Source organism: Macaca thibetana, chromosome 12 (assembly GCF_024542745.1).
Source record: "Macaca thibetana thibetana isolate TM-01 chromosome 12, ASM2454274v1, whole genome shotgun sequence".
Lineage (NCBI taxonomy): Eukaryota > Metazoa > Chordata > Mammalia > Primates > Cercopithecidae > Macaca > Macaca thibetana.
Window position 1 is genome coordinate 39,176,405 of NC_065589.1, and position 15,257 is coordinate 39,191,661.

General features: G+C 36.9%; 1 protein-coding gene across 13 annotated transcripts in view; it reads left to right on the forward strand.

Annotated features, from left to right (window-relative positions):
- Positions 1 to 15,257, forward strand: part of RAPH1 (Ras association (RalGDS/AF-6) and pleckstrin homology domains 1) — a 106,660-nt gene that overhangs the window by 63,606 nt on the left and 27,797 nt on the right. For 9 of the 13 annotated variants that reach the window (XM_050750792.1, XM_050750803.1, XM_050750802.1 and 6 more), the window contains 3 exons: positions 5,929 to 6,003; positions 14,301 to 14,378; positions 14,820 to 14,979. In XM_050750792.1, coding sequence (XP_050606749.1) covers positions 5,929 to 6,003; positions 14,301 to 14,378; positions 14,820 to 14,979 — 313 coding nt within the window. The remainder of the gene's footprint in view (positions 1 to 5,928; positions 6,004 to 14,300; positions 14,379 to 14,819; positions 14,980 to 15,257) is intronic. The other 4 variants (XM_050750799.1, XM_050750795.1, XM_050750796.1 and 1 more) reach the window with 1 other exon arrangement.

Genomic DNA, 15,257 nt, shown 5'->3' on the forward strand with positions numbered 1-15,257 from the left:
ACTATGAAACAAAAATGTAAAAAAATCTCATGTCCGAGTGTGTTGGCTCATACCTATAATCCCAGCACTTTGGGAGGCCGAGGCGGGCAGATTACTTGAGGCCAGGAGTTCAAGACCAGCCTGGCCAACATGGTGAAACCCCGTTTCTACTAAAAATACAAAAATTAGCTAGGCGTGGTGGCACATGCCTGTAATCCCAGCTATTCAGGAGGCTGAGGCAGAAAAATTGCTTGAACTCAAGAGGCGGAGGCTGCAGTGAGGCAAGATCACAGTAGTGAGCTGAGATCACACCACTGTACTTCAGCCTGAGTGACGGAGCAAGACTCAAAAAACAAAAACCACAAAATTTATTTGTATTAATTACTTGTTAAAATCTCAGATATTTTTGGTTAACTAAAATATATGAACATTTCAGGGTTTTCTTTTTATACTTTCTAAAATTAGTGTGGCTAACAGAAAATGTTAAATTACCTTTGTGATGATTTCTAACACCATCTTTACTGTTCAAGTGAAATTTGTAAATAATATAACCTACTTACATACCTACTTTTTATATGAATATAATGCCCTAACACCTATGAAGGAGAAATATTGAAAACGTAATTTATAATAAAGTAATGTATCTGTTTCAGTATGTAAATACTTAGCTGCCACTATTAAAAGACATAATGAAGTAGTCAAACCTTACACCTACCTATAATCAAGAACTTTGGGTTTAAGAGAAGTGAGATCAGAAGGCTTTTTTTTTTTTTAAAAGAAGTATAGGAAAAAGAACAGAAATATAAGTGGATCCCAGAAGTGAAACATGTTATGATAAGTGATAGCAGATGTGTGACATACTTGTATATACTATGAGAAAAAGGGAAATAATCTTAATTGAAGTAGGAATAATGTGCTGAGACAGTTTATAGACAAGTAGAGAAAATGGGAACATGTAAAATTCTTGCAAATGAGATAAGATTATTTGTAATTGTAGTGACAAAATAATTTCAGTGTTATAATGTGGGATGAGATGGTAGTAATAAAATCATTTGATACCTGATTTTTTACAGTGTAGATTTTTCATCATGCTATATATTTTATTTCTTTAAGGTGGAGTCTTGCTCTGTTGCTAAAGCTATAGTACAGTGGTGCCATCTTTTATAGTCAGTGGTGCTGACTGCAATCTCTGCCTCCCGGGTTCAAACGATTCTCCTGCCTCAGCCTCCCAAGTAGCTGGGACTACAGGAGTGCGCCACCACACCTGGCTAATTTTGTATTTTTAGTTTTGCCATGTTGGCCAGGCTGGTCTCAAACTCCTGACCTCAAGTGATCCACCTGCCTCAGCCTCCCAGAGTGCTGGGATTATAGGCGTGAGCCACCACTCCTGGCCTTCTGTGCTGTATATTTTAAATATGACAACAGTAGTATGAAATATTTTAAAACAATTTTTACTAATAAAGTTAATTTCATGTTTTCACTAATTTAATATTATTTAGCTTTTAACTTATCATTTGCTGGCATGTGACAGAGTGTACACTGCCAGTTGTGGTACTGGCAACTCTTATTTCAAGCTAGTTTTCCATTGGTGAAATTATTTTCCAACATTATGAACAGCTCTTTGTAAACTCAGAACAAAAGAAAATGCAGACTTCTTTCAATTTATTTTAGAGGGTAATAGCACTCCTGGAAAATTCATTCAATATTAAAATCATGCAAAAACACTTTTTAGATGTAAAATGAAATTAGATTCTAAGCTCAGATTGTTGTAAACAAGATTTCCCATCTCTACGACTCTCCGTATAAGGACATTTAACAATCACGTGGAATGTGGGACTTTTGTTGTTATTGACATTGTACCATGCTCGCAAGGCATCTAGCATTTTTGACTTCCCAATAAATACCAGTAACTCTCCCTCTCCTCTTCATTGTGGCAGCCCAGAATGTCCTCAACATTTTCTGAAATTCCTGCTTGAGAGCAGAACTACCCTCTTTTGAGAACCATTGGTCTCAAATATCCCTTTGCCCTCTGTTTCTACTCTGCCACACTCCCTCACACCGCGACTCCAGCAGCCTCTTAATCATCCTCCAGGACTGTAGCTTTTTCAGAATTACTTTATTAAGCCCCTAATTTGGGGTTAGATACTTATCTCCTTGCTCACCTACCACTTAACACACTGTTTTGTAGTTGCAAGTTGGCCTGCATCTCCCTATTAGGCTACATTCTGTGAGGCAAGGAATGCCCCTCTTGGTCACCTTTGCATCTCTAATGCTGGCATGGTTCCACGCTCAAAAGTTAGAGCCTAAAAAATGGTTGAATAAATGAAGAGGAAAAGAGAGAAATAAAATAAATCAATAAAATGGATTAAAAATAAACTCCTGACTTTGTGTCTATAGTTGGTAAATAAAAGAAAATATAAGAAGGCCCTGTTTATATGAAGCTGTATGCATTTTTGTTAACTCACAACGTAAACCAAGACTGAAGGCTGATTGGATGCCATGCCCAAACCATAATTTTTTTTTTTAACTAAACGTTTAAAATATATTTCTAAACAGACTGGCCTTACTCAGTCACAGTAACTGCTGATCTCCATAGCAGAGCAACCCACAAAGACACAGCCCTGATTTTTTCCCCTGTAATCAAGGGTGAAAAATACACAACTTGTTTCTGACCCAAAACCACAATTTCTGCAGTTTAAAATGTTTCACTGATAATATGGCCCTGGTAGAAATTATGTAGTTTTAAAACCACATAATTTACTCTCCTTAGTCCTTCAGCTGTGCAGCACTCTTCTCATCCCTCTTGCTTCCTTCCAGTTACCAGTTTCACCCCACCCCGTCCCTTTTTTCTGAAGAGCAAGGAATTCTAGGATCAGTGTTATGACTGGTACCAGTTGGAGGAAGATACTTTATTTTTTGAGACAAGGTCTCGCTCTGTTGCCCAGGCTGGAATGCAGTGGCATAATCCTAGCTCACTGCAGCCTTAAGTTCCTGGGCTCAAAAGTGGTCCTCCTGTCTAAGCCTCCTGAGTAGCTGGGATTAGAGTTCAAGCCACCATGCCCAGTGGAGTCTGCTGCTTCTGGTTTCTATATGTTTGTTGTTTCTGCTACAAATAGCCTATAGTTTGAATAGAACCTGGAGATCTGGCCTTCCTCACTGCTAGTAACTAAATAGTGAATAGCTACATAACCATCCACGCGGGATATGATTTATGATCATGTTTAGCTATTGTTTGTGGTCTCATTTTTTGAATGTGGCATATTTTGGGACCACCAACCATAACGATTACCCTCTTTTTATTTGAAGCTATTTAAATATCTTAATATTTCAAAGTAGACTTCTATTTCTGTGTCATTAAACAGATACAGTTAAATATCATTGCCTCATACTTACCAAATTATCAGTTTTTTTGGTGACTTGAAGTCTTGAGGTCATGAGTTTGAGAGCTGATGAAATCTTGTGGGTTTTTTTTAAGAGCTTAAATTTGAATTTGATATTTGGAATTACATTTACCAAATCATACTTTGTTTTGATGGCCTGAGGCAGCTTTTATTTTTTTAAATTTGAAATATAATTATCTGAATATAGATAATCTACTCACTTGGAGATCATTTTTCTAAAAAAGTAACTTTTATAAGATAAGTAGCAGTAAGTTTTCAAGAAAGTAATTTCTTAAAATACATGTTATATGTTTTACATAGTAATTGTGTAACAGTACATTTTTCTTCATTATATTTGAATAGCTAAAAATGAATGGGAATAAGAGCAATGAAAGTTATAGTTGCTCTTTTATCTTTAAGTGAAACCAAGTTTATTAAAGAAGTAAAGAAACGTGGCTGGGCACAGTGGCTCACACCTATAATCTCAGCACTTTGGGAGGCCAAGCCGGGCGGATCACCTGAGGTCAGGAGTTCAAGACCAGCCTGGCCAACATGGCGAAACTCTGTCTCTACTAAAAATACAAAATTAGCTGGGTGTGATGGCCCGTGCCTGTGATCCCACCTACTTAGAAGGCTGAGGCAGGAGAATTGCTTGAAGCTGGGAGGCGGAGGTTGCAGTGAGCTGAGATTACATCACTGCATTCCAGTCTGGGTGAGAGAGGGAGACTCTGTCCTAAAAAAAATAAAAATAAGAGAACTAAAGAAACCAAAGAATGGCTACTCTTGTAAATTGTGCTTTTTGTTCTTTGTTTTTCCCAGTTCCCTCCCTCCTTGGCTGAGCATTAACCTCAAACTAAATTGAATTTTCAGAAATTACTACTTACCTAGTGTCTTTATGGAGAAGCCAATCAGTCTTACCTTTAAGAGGACTACACAATCTAGTTAAATGAGGACCTAGGGATAGTTTTCTATGTTCTTGTTATTGTTTGACTTTGTTAGTGCTAATCTTGATGAATATGTCCAATTAAAAAAAATTGGACATTAGGTTTTTTTTTTTTTTTAGTAAGGAATGGGTGAGAGGGTTAGGTATGCTTATAAAGTTTACCTTGCATTAAAACACAGCTTTAAAAATGCAGGCAATAAAATACCATATAGCAAGCTTAGCATAGTATAGATGTAAGCAAAGATTGTATTGTCTTCTGTAACATGTTTTTAATCTTGAAGTAGTGTATTTTATCTATGACCATGTATGTACTTTCTTTTTTTTTTCCTTGAGACAAGAGTTTCACTTGTCGCCCAGGCTGGAGTGCAGTGGCACAATTTCAGCTCACTGCAACCTCTGCCTCCCAAGTTCGAGCGATTCTCCTGCCATAGCCTCCTGACTGGCTGGGATTACAGGGTCCTGCCAGCACACCCGGCTAATTTTTGTATTTTTAGTAGAGATGGGGTTTCACCATGTTGACCAGGCTGGTCCTAAACTCCTGATCTCAGGAGATCTGCCTGCCTCGGCCTCCCAAAGTTTTAGGGACTATGTACTTTCTTACAGGGGGTGCTGCTCTAGTATTTGCATTAGTTTCTTTCCAAAGAATTTCCAAGAATAACTTGACCTATATTTACGTTTATAAAATATAACAGAATATTTTCTATACTTTTACTCAGCTGTATTGTACGTTTTTTTAAATGGTGATTAGTAACTATGTACTGTTAAATACTAATTTGGAATTTTTTCATGAGAGGCCAGTCCAAATTACCTGTATATATCAAAACAACTGCAATTTAAGGATAAATAAAATACAATTGTATTATCTTACAACATGTTACTGAGAAGTTACTAAGGGGAGAATGATAGGTTCCATACCATTTACAAATTATTTTCACGAAAACAATTACTTGAATTAATTTAAGTGTGTGACGCTTCTGAATATTTTGTTCATGTCATTCATTTGCTCTGCAAATTCTTTACTGTGCAGTGTACTCCTATTTTTATTCTGATAATAATGAGTGGGCTAATAAAGTTTTACTGAAAACAGGTGTATCCATTAGGCAAAATATTGATGAATATTTTTCCTCTTGGTGCAGCTATCATTGAATTGACCAGAAATACTTGAAGAAGCTTTTAAAAATGATGTCATCTTATTCTAATCAAAATATGCTATTTAAAGCCATATAGGTCTTGATAGGCTTTAACAAGAGAAAGGAAGTTTAGTCATTGGTCTCTGACATGCATTTATTTGTGTGCCTTGCACAGCGTTCTTGAGCATTGGCCTAGAAGGCAGACTGGCTCTGCAGTCTTTGCATGTACTACCCATTTCCCAAAGAGGGAGGGATCAGCAGGAGTCAGCTGGGACATGCCTATGGGCACGGTGATGTCTTTACTTCCCTGCTCCTTTTCTTTTTCTTTTTTTACATTTTCTTTGTGGACATATTTCACTCAACTTAGGGAAAAGATATGAGATTAATTATAGAGAATCATTCTTGCTTTGTCTGCTTTATGTTTTAAACACATAAAACCTCCACTGACTTCTGTTATTGCCTTTTTTTGTTTTTGTTTTTCTCTTTTCTGAACAAGCACTCCTATCTGGACAGGGAAACCTCCCTTCTTCTGAGAAACATTGCAGGAAAACCTTCTCACTTGCTGACCAAGGTGATACTTCTTTCCACATGCATGTAACTGTTTACTGCCTTGTAGGTAGAATATGATTTCTGTTTTTGATCATGCTCTTATATTATTATTCTAGCATCTTTGTCATTAATAGAGATACTTTTTCTTTTACAGATGGTAATTATTTACTGATCTTAATGACTGTCAGGCAATATTGAGAGTATAAAATATATTCAGTAATTTTCACTAGTTTTTAAACTTTTGTAAATGCCTAATTTTCCCAAGTGTGTTGCACTTTTTCTAGTTTGACACTATTGCATTTTAAAGTCTAAAAAGCATTGCTTTTACTACTAATGGTTGTCCATACTCTGGGTTTCTTTAGCAACCTTTGCTTCCTAGTTTTTATTTATATTATCACCTCCTTGTTTAATTAAAACATTTACTCATGTAAACAGAATCTTAGTTAATATTAACTTAGTCAAATTGGAAGAGGAAGCTGCAATTTTAATTGCCCGGTTCTCTGCCCTTGGAATGTTTTGAATCAGTTCAGCGAGATTTTCACTGGGCTGGTATTTTATATCCATTTAAAATATTTTAGCCATTGTCATCATTAACTAGGGAATAATACAGTAGGGAAACTGAATTGCTTTCTACCTCTTTTTAAGTCATGCTTTTATTTCATTGGCTTATTTAAATAATGTTATATTCAAGAATATCAGACTTATTTCTGAAAAATATACATAGTTATGGGTAATGTCCCTAAGTTGTTGTTACTGTATCTGAGGTTTGTTTGCTTTAATTTCTTTCTAACCTTGTACATTTATAAAAGAAGATGGTAAACCAAAATGAAAATCTCCCCAAGAAGCAGCTCAAAGAAAAGACCCTTTAACAAAGTCAGCAGTGGGACCCTCTCTCTACCCTGAGTTTCTGTTTTTAAAGCAGATCTATGCGTGCTGGTAGAAATTTAAAGATCAGGGAAGTGTAGAAGTCTAAGCTGGTCATAGCTCTTTTTCCCTTTTCCTCAGCTGTCCCCTCTTCGTTCTCTATTTACTCTCTTTCCCTAGACTCCACACATGTATCTTCAACTAGGATCTCTATTCTAGATGGATCTGTCTCCCAAGAGCACGTTTCCAAACAGCTGTTAGGCATTTCCTGGAAGACCACCAACATCTTACAAGCACCTTAAATCCCACAGGTGTTTAGCTTACCTCCATTATCCCTGGGCTCCATAATTTATATCAGTCATCATCTCTTCTGTTTCTGTTTAGGATGCTGACATTCTCCTAATTACCAGGTTTGAACCCTCTGATCATCTTTGCTACCTTTCTTCTCATTTAATGTCTCCAATTTCTAATGAAGCTTGTCTTAATCTGCAGGATTTACTGAGCTCACGCATTTGTTGCATTCCCATTACCACCACTCTACTACAGGCTCACTCTTAGCTCTTTATTATTACCTGTCCCCCTTCCAATCCATTTTATACACGGCTCTCAGATTAAGTTGACCATTTTACCATTTTCATTGCCAATTCAACAATACTTATTGAGCCATGACCTGCTGGGTACTGGGATAGAACATTACATAAAGTATACCTATTCCTCACCCTCAAGAGCTCACAGTCTGTTTATGAAGATAGATGATAAATGGTGACAAGCAAGCATGTAAAGAAGTTCTAAATCATGTTAAGTGCTATGAAGGAAACGAGTAGAACATACTGGGGAAAAGATTAGGGGTACATTTTATTTAGATGATGAGATCAGAGGGTTCTAGGAGGGTAACATTTAAGCTAAAGCCTGGAGGATGCAAAGAAGCCAGCCTGGGGCTTAAGGGAGTGTTCCATGTACATAGGTCAAGGGAAAGAGCTTGGCATGTTTGAGCAGTTGAAAAAAGACCATTTTGCCAGAGTCACCCTAGTTGAGTGAAAGTGCAAGTGTCTTGATTTGGGTTTGGAGAGGTAGGCAGGAGAAGCCAGATTACTCAAGCCACACCGAGGCCTTATTTTTCTCTAACTGTAGCTGGAAACTATTGAAAAGAATAAATAACTTCATTTATCCATTCAACAAATATTTACGGAGTATCTATTATGTGCCAGACAATGTTTATGACCCTGGAGATACAGCAGTGAACAAAACAAAGTTCCTACCATAGGCAGTGTTATTTTTTGCAAGTTTTGGATAAACATGGTCAGTGGCTCATGCCTGTTATCCCAGCACTTTGGGAGGCTAAGGCAGGTGGAGTTCAAGCCCAGGAGTTCAAGACCAGCCTGCTGAACATAGCGAAACCCCATCTCTACAAAAAAAATACAAAAATTAGCCTGGCATGGTGGTGCATGCCTGTAGCCCCAGCTACTCAGGAGGCTGAGGTGGGAGAATCACCTGAGCCTGGGAGGTCAAGGCTGCAGTGAGCCATGATCACACTGCTGTGCTCTAGCCTGGGCGACAGAGTGAGACCCTATCCCCCTGCCAAAAAAACAAAAAGTTTAAAAATAAACCACAGTCATTCCTTGGTATACAAAGGGAATTGCTTCCAGGACCTACATTGATACCAAAACCTGCACATACATACACAAGTCCTGAAGTTGGTCCTGAGACCTTGGACGTGAAAAGTTGTCCTCTATATAGCGAATTTTAAAAATTTTTATTATTATTTTGAGACAGAGTCTTGCTCTGTTGCCCAGGCTGGAGTGCAGTGGTGCCATCTTGGCTCACTGCAACCTCTACCTCCCAGGTTCAAGCAATTCTCCTGCCTCAGCCTCCTGAGTAGCTGGGATTTATAGGCATGCGCCACCACGCCCAGCTAATTTTTGTATTTTTGTTTTTTGATAGAGACGGGGTTTCACTGTGATGGCTAGGCTGGTCCTGAACTCCTGACCTCAGGTGATCTGCCCGCCTCAGCCTCACAAAGTGCCGGGATTACAGGTATGAGCCACCATGCCTGGTCTGTATAGGGAATTTTGCATCCTGAGAATACTGAATTTTTTATCTGAGTTTGGTTGGGAATGCAGAACCCTCCAGTATGGAGGGTCACATATATTTACAGAAAAACATTTGCATATGAGGACAGTAGTAGCTCAGACTCACGTTGTTCGATCAGCTATAGTTGTTACTGTTAATTATTTTGATTCTAAGCAGTGTTATATAATAAACTATTTAATGACCCTTAAACTGTTTATATCACTCCAAGTTCTCTTTGAATTTACATAACTTTGTATTGCAATCTATGAAATTAGATCCTGAAGGAATTATTAACCCCTGTTTAGCCCCTTAATTTCAACTGGGTTTGTTCTGAACCTACAAAGCTTAAGCTTCTCAGTTGAAGGAACAAGTTAGCAACAGTAGCACTTTCTGTAAGTACTCTAATTTTTACAGCATAGAGAAAGTTGTAACACTGTTGGCTTTCATTTAATCATAGGATATTCACATAGTTTTTGTCCTTTATGTAAATTTGAGGAGGCTTGGTATTTGGTGGTTATTGATAGCCATAGAGGAGTTTTTCAGTAGAAAGTAGATTGTCTCTTGCTCTTTTAAGAGAAGGTACGGGAGAGAAATTTAAGTTTTTACATGTGCGAGGTGTTTTTTACTTATGTTTAGCATAGTTGTGAAGAAAGGGATAGTCAAAGGATATGGGGCAGAAGACTTAACACCTGACTTTGGCAGCAGAACATGAGATGAATAAAGCTTTGTCTTTTGTATTAAACTTGTGCTATAAACATTGAATGTAGATTTGCGTTGGCTTTATAAATAAACTATTGGAGGTCTTCTAAGTATGTCATCTAAAGATATCAGCAAACATTTATTTATTTTTCCTGTATTATACAACACCCCATGAGCTTAAGACAATTTCTGTTTTCCCCAGTTAAAAGATATGGTGTTTGCTTAAATATAGTAGACACAAATAGAGCTCTCTGAGAAAGAGCTTGTTACCCACAGGAAGCATAAAAATATTAGGAGTCTTGCAATTTGACATAAACATTTTCATTTCCAGTTTTGTTCCAGGGATGATATTCAGACTCTAAAAGAGGTATCATGATCAGTTCTGTTTCTTCAGAAGGCTGCTAGCAAGGATTATCCTTGAATAAAACTAGAGAAGTATAAACTAAAATATGCCTGTGTTGAAATTAAACCAGCTCTTAATTTCATACAGTTTTAACCTGGACCAATCTAGGTAAGCATAAAGAGTAGCATTTTGAGCAAATGGAAGAGCGGCTAGATTTGGATTTGTTAAAATAGCCTCCATCTAGCTGCTTTATAAAAATTCTTATTGATGGTTAGGAAATCTAATTGGTTTAATGTATGTTAGTTGATTACACAGGTCTCTTCTTTGTTTAATCCCTATGTCCGTTGTGTCACTTTTTTTTTGGCGGGGGGGGGGGGGGGATGGAGTCTTGCTGTGTTGCCCAGGCTGGAGTGCAGTGGTGTGATCTGTTTACCGTAACCTCCGTCTTCCAGTTTCAAGCAATTCTCCTTTCTCAGCCTCCTGAGTAGCTATGTTTGCAAGTGCCCACCACTGCACCCGGCTAATTTTGGTATTTTTAGTAGAGACAGGGTTTCACCACGTTGGCCAGGCTGGTCTTCAACTCCTTATCCACCCGCTCGGCCTCTCAAAGTGCTGGGATTACAGGCATGAGCCACCATGCCTGGCCGGTGTTGTACATTCTATGCATATTGGCAAATAGATATGATAACATGTATCCACCATTGTATTATCATACAGAATAATTTCACAGCCGTTAAATCCTCTGTGCTCTGGCTTTTCATTCCTCCTTCCTCCTTAATCCCTGGCAACCACTGATCTTTTTATTGTCTTTATGGTTTTGGCTTTTCCGGTGTCATGTAGTTAGATTTGTACACTAAATAGCTTTCTGAGATTGGCTTCTTTCACTTAGTATTACACACTTAATGTTCCTTCATCTCTTTCATGGCTTGAGAGCTCATTTCATTTTAGTGCTGAATAATATTCCATTGTCAGGATGCACCATAGTTTATCTGTTACTTACTGGGTGACGTCTTTGTTGCTTCCAAGTTTTGGCACTCATGAATAAGGTTGCTATAAACATCTATGTGCATGTCTTTGTAGGCATCAGTTTTCAACTCATTTGGGTAAATACCAAGGAGCACAATTGCTGAATTGAATTGTATGGTAAGAGTACATTTAGTTTTGTAAAAAACTGCCAAAAGTGTCTTCCAAAGTGGCTGTACCATTTTACATTCTCATTAGCAATGAATGAGAGTTCCTATTGTTCCACATCCTTGCCAGTATTTAGTGTTGTCAGTGTTTTGGATTTTGGCCATTCTGATAGGTGTGTAGGGGTATCTCATTTTACTTGTAATTCCCTAATGACAAATAATGTTGAGCATCTTTTTATATGTTATTTACTAGCTGTCACTTTAGTGAGGTATCTTTTCAGGTCTTTTGCCTATAAAGAATTTTAAGAGCTCTCTCTTTTTTTTATATAACAGTTCTTTATCAGATAATGTCTTTTGCAAATATTTTTTCTCCCAGTTTATGCCTTGTCTTAATCTCTTGAATATTCCTTTTTTTCTCAGAAATATGTTCAGCTTTGAGGGCATCTTCTAAACTTTTAAAATGTTAAATTTATAGATTATATAATACCATAAAGAATTTGACCTTTTAGAAGTTCATGCTTGGCTGGGCGCGATGGCTCACGCCTGTAATCCCAACACTTTTAGAGGTCGAGGCAGGTAGATCACCTATGGTCAGGAGTTTGAAACCAGTTTCACCAACATGGCAAAACCCTGTCTGTACTAAAAATACAAAATTAGCCGGGCATTGTGGCGGGCACCTGTAATCCTAGCTACTCGGGAGGCTGAGGCAGGAGACTCTCTCAAACCCAAGAGGTGGAGGTTGCAGTGAGCCAAGGTCGTCCCACTGCACTCCAGCCTGGGCAACACAGCGAGAACTCCATCATCTCAAAAAAAAAAGAAAAAAAAAAAGAAGAAGTTGTTCATGTTTGTATTCCAAATATACAAAATACTGATTCCACATATCAGTTTTTCCTCTTCAGACTTTAAATTTACTTTTCAGGGGTATGAAGTGAAACTTGCAAATATACCTCAGTAAACTTTCTTTGCAATTCATGCCAATATAAGGATGCGGCAAATGAGCCATGAAGAATGTAATAAGATCATTATCCCATTGAGAAAATATTCATGAAACTTCTGCCGCCTTCTTTCTCTTCCCCTAAATGTGTCAAGTAACTAATTTCAAAAAACTGCTGGAAAATGGAAGAAGTATTGCAGATTCCTTTATAAAGTAGTGCTCTGTTCATCAAAAATGCATATAAGGTTTGGTAATTTACCTAACAATTTGTTTCTCTAAGACTCATAATTCTAAAAACTGAGAGTTTTAATGACAGTGATTTAGTTTTCTCATTTCATAGCTTGTTTTAAAAAGAGAAAAATTTGTGTCTGAAAATGTAATCAACATGTTTTATAATTCTGCTATTTGTTTATTTGCATAAAAGATTTTTTTAAAATAGGATGATTTAATCTTTTAGTCAGAGGAATGTATAATAATATAAGAATTGAGTCTTGTCTTAGCCCTCTCCATTTAAAAAATAAAGTTCTTTGTTTTCTGCCTAATTGAGTTTACAGATAGTATTTCCAGACCCTGGTTATTATGTTAATTAATTGGCTCCTTTCATTGGAAGGGATCAGATTTCTGGCAACCAAGCCCACTGCCTTCCCTAACCACTGTTTTCCTCTCTGTTCCACAAAATAGTAAATACTAAGCTTGAAATGATGGGAGACAGCCTAGAGTATAAAATAGAAAGAAAAGCAATTCATAAATAAGAAAGCCAACAGGATTTAGGCAGACAGATAAATCTGTGAACTGAATTGAGTTTCTCTTTTTGTTTTTTGCGATGGAAGCTTTAGCTTTTTAATGAATAACATATGGATTGTGGTTTTCACCACAATGCAAAGAGGATAAAGTTTGGCTGATATGATTAGGTTTTTTCTTCTTAGACTTAAATAAAGGAATATTTAAGGTGGAAGTTTCCATTTTTCTGTCTTTTTTTTTTTTTTTTTTTTGAGATGGAGTCTCGCTCCGTTGCCCAGGCTGGAGTGCAGTGGCACAGTCTCAGCTCACTGCAGCCTCTGTCTCCCGGGCTCGAGTATTCTCCTGCCTCAGCCTCCCAAGTAGCTGGGATTACAGGCACACGCCACCAAGCGCAGCTAGTTTTTGTATTTTAATTAGAGACGGGGTTTCACCAAGTTGGCCGGGCTGGTCTCCCAACTCCTGACCTCAAGTGATCCTCCCGCTGCAGCCTCCCAAAGTGCCGGGATTATAGACATGAGCCAATGCGCCCAACCAAGAAGTTTTTATTTTTCTTAGATATTTTCCAGAGTAATCAAAAGCCTAGGAATAGAAAATAATCCTTTATAAACAAAAGTTTACTTATGCGAGTTTTTTTTAATTGGAGATTAATGCCACAGCACATTATGGTCTATTGCTGGAAATTACAAGTTAAGTACCAGTATTAGAGTACTATGTGCTAATTCAGAAAAAAATATACAAATGGTTTAAGTATATTTTTAGTAGTTATAATTTTTATTATTCTTTTTAATCTTTCTGAGGTAGAAGTTACTAGAAATTTTAAGTTATTTGGAAAATCATATTTAGCATTTAAAAATATGGTCAGTGAATTAATAGAAACAAATTTTGAATTTACTGACATAAGACATTGATTACATTGTATGACTTTCCAAAGCAGAGTGAAACTTATGCAGTAAGACAGCTTCTTATATTGTATTGGTGTATTAATGAGATTGTACCTACATTTTTTATTTTTTAAAGGGTTTTTATATGGTTGTAAATAGGCAGATTTTTTTTTGCTGAAGATATTTTTGTGACAGTGACACTTTCACTGTAACAGAACAGGACATTAGTATGCAAGAGCTTGCCGTTACTTTGGAGGAAGTGTAAATTCAGAGTTGAGGGATTGTGCAGGTAAAACAAATTGTCAGACCCAAAGATGGCCACTACGTGTTCATTTTTCTCCTATCCCAGAACCTGAAATTCATCTGCTTCACATTGACAAAATCAAATTTGGTAATTTACCACATCACAGAGTTCTTTTTTTCCTCTAGAATATTGGATGTAGAAATGCCTATTGTAAGACATCTTCAAGTCTGCATCTATAAAATGTTTCTTTACAATATGTCTGCTCTTTGTGAACAGTTATTTTTAAAATGTGCTCTGTGTGAAGTTATATTCTTAATGAAATTCATTGCTAAGAACATCCTTAAGGATAAAAAATATTTCTCAAATATTTCATCATCTTAGCATTGTTTATCTGAAATGCTTTGTGTTCACAGGAAGAGCAGGCAGCAAAATTGAAAGCTGAGAAGATCAGAGTTGCCCTAGAGAAAATTAAAGAAGCACAAGTGAAAAAGGTGATATGTGGGCCTCTTCCTGGTTTGGGATTTTTTATGTGTTACGGATTTGTAAAGAATTGCCTTGTTTATGTAATGTACCTCTGAGATGGGGAGAGATACAGAGGCATTTCTTCCTAGTAATATATTTTTCACATGTAGTATTTTTTATGGGTAAAATGCATTATAAAAGGAGTAATTTTCTGGTTCTGAATTCTCCTAAAGGAGTAATCATAACATTATAACCTTATCTGTTGTTAATATTTTTAAAATGCTTTAAATTTACTTAAACAGGGTATTTGATGTCTGATTTTTAGCCTATATTTTTGCATAATGAGTCATTATTTGTGTTTTAATTTATATACAAATACATTAATCCAAATTTTATTTGATATCAGATGAGTGCCTTTTCTAGAATGCCATTTTTTAGTGTTCATTTACTTTTCTTTTTACCTGTTATAGCTGGTGATTAGAGTCCACATGTCTGATGACAGTTCTAAAACAATGATGGTGGATGAGAGGCAAACAGTAAGACAAGTACTGGATAACCTAATGGACAAATCCCACTGCGGTTATAGTTTAGACTGGTCACTGGTAGAAACTGTTTCTGAATTACAAATGGGTTAGTAATATTGCTTTAATTGCTTTCTAATTTTTGTGTAACTTCATCAGTTTTCATGTTGATAAAACATTTCAAGTTACCTTTATAGATAATATGTTTTTATTTTATTTTTATTTTTCTGGGGACAGAGTCTCACTCTGTCTCCCAGACTGAAGTGTAATGATGCGATCTCAGCTCACTGCAGCCGCTGCCCCCGGGTATAAGCAATTATTCTGCCTCAGCCTCCCGAGTAGCTGGGACTACAGGCGTGTGCCACCACACCTGACTAATTTTTTGTA